Source organism: Monodon monoceros, unplaced genomic scaffold (genome assembly GCF_005190385.1).
Source record: "Monodon monoceros isolate NGI ecotype Baffin Bay Population unplaced genomic scaffold, NGI_Narwhal_1 Super_Scaffold_16, whole genome shotgun sequence".
NCBI lineage: Eukaryota > Metazoa > Chordata > Mammalia > Artiodactyla > Monodontidae > Monodon > Monodon monoceros.
Window position 1 is genome coordinate 18,900,107 of NW_021703772.1, and position 1,654 is coordinate 18,901,760.

Genomic DNA, 1,654 nt, shown 5'->3' on the forward strand with positions numbered 1-1,654 from the left:
TCATCCCCCACCCCCACCCTGCGCCCAGTAAATCCAGACGCCGCGGCCTCTGGCATCCTGGCCTCCACCTTCCCCTGCGGGACAGGGGCGGCTCCTCCTCCGGCCACGGCGCGGAGCGGCGGTAACAGCGGCGGCGTCTTGATGGTCCCGGGGGCTCCGAGTGTGTGTCAGGGGTTGGGGCGGGGGGTGGGCGCGGCCCTTGGGTATCCCTAGCGGTCCAGGTTCATAGTCCAGTGCTTGGCTCCAGTCGCGCAGCTGTCCCTGGCGGCCGAGGAGGAGGAGGCCGCGGGCGCTCCCCCGCTGGGAGGACCCCCGGCGCCGGCAGCGGCTTCGCCCTCGTTCTTGAGGTCTTGGAAGACCTGCGTGAAGAAGTGGGGGTCGGCGTTGAGCCGCAGCATCTGCGGACTGAGCCGCTGGATGAGGCGCAGGCAGCGTTGCCAGAAGCGCTCCTTGTCGGGCTCCACAAGGAAGGGCTTGAGCGGGTAGGAGATCTCGTTGCCCATGTACGAGTAGGCGAGGTAGAGGCAGGTGAGGAAGGCAGCCTGCAGCTCGGCGGCCGACGCCAGCTCATCCCCGCGCAGCGACTCACGGCACAGCAGGTACACGAACACCAGGTTGGCGGGCGTAATGAAGGCCTGGTCTTGCCAGCCCTGCAGCAGCAGCGAGCGGTCCACTCCGCGGAACCAGCCCACCAGCTCGCCTGGGCTTAGCTCCTTGAGACGGTAGCAGCGTCGGCACACGAAGTCGCCCAGGCAGCGCAGCAGCTCTCCCGTAGACGCCTGCACGATGACCCGCCGCGGCGAGCCGCCAGGTACCGGCGGCGCCGCCTGCGGGGCTGGGGGCAGCGGCGGCGGCGGTTTCCCTCCGCCGGAGCCTGGAGGTGGGGCGACGGCGCTGCCCCCCGACGGCGGCTCGCAGGTGGTGGCGGCCGCGGGCACGGTGGGCACGGGCACCGCCAGGGGCTTGGCGGCGCCGCCGCCGTCGGGGGGGTCCCGACCCTTGCGGAGAAGGTTCTCGCGGTTGCGTTGCTGGACCAGGGAGTCGGCGCCGGTGGACGCCGGCTTGGGCGTCACCTTCTTGCTGCCTTTCTTCTTCTTGGCAGACGCGGCCACCAGCCGCTTCCAGGTGAGCGCCGAGATGAGCACGGACGGCCGCTTGAGCCGGCTTTCGCCTTTACCGCCCTTGCCTACTGGCGGCGCCCCGTATCCCCCCAGCGCCTCGTCTCCCGAGGGCGGCGCCTTCTTCTTCTCCTCGGGCAGCCCGCCGGGCCTCCGGCCCTTGGCCGAGGAGGCGGGGGAAAGAGACAGCACCGTGCCCATCCTGCAGAGCGGGGCCGGCGCCCGGGCCCCGGCGGGAACCGCGGGCGGCGCCGCTGCCCGCTGCTGCAGCCCCCGGGGACCCGGAGGTGGGGGCCCAGCCCCGGCCCGGGCGCGGGAACGGGCAGTAGAAGGTGGCTGCTCGGCTGCTCGGCGCCGGCTGCTGAGAGTCTCAGCTGCGCCAGCTGCAGCGTCAGCCCCACCCCTTGGGCCCCGTCTTCGCCGCGCCGCGCCCCGCCTCACGCAGCCAATCCTCGCCTGAGCTGCCCTCCTAACCGGCAGCTCCGCTGCCCAATAGAATCTCGCATGCCAATCTCAAGTCCCGCCCATCCCCCAAC

General features: G+C 72.1%; 1 protein-coding gene across 1 annotated transcript; it reads right to left on the bottom strand.

Moving 5' to 3' along the window:
- Positions 1-202: 202 nt before the first annotated feature.
- Positions 203-1,386, bottom strand: CDK5R2 (cyclin dependent kinase 5 regulatory subunit 2). The gene has a single exon (XM_029226014.1). It carries the CDS (start codon positions 1,317-1,319, stop codon positions 210-212), a length of 1,110 nt encoding a protein of 369 aa, XP_029081847.1. The 5' UTR covers positions 1,320-1,386; the 3' UTR covers positions 203-209.
- Between the last annotated feature and the right edge of the window lie 268 nt (positions 1,387-1,654).

Coding starts and splice junctions, on each gene's coding strand:
- CDK5R2 (XM_029226014.1), bottom strand. CDS start 1,319: ATGGGCACGGTGCTGTCTCTTTCCCCCGCCTCCTCGGCCAAGGGCCGG.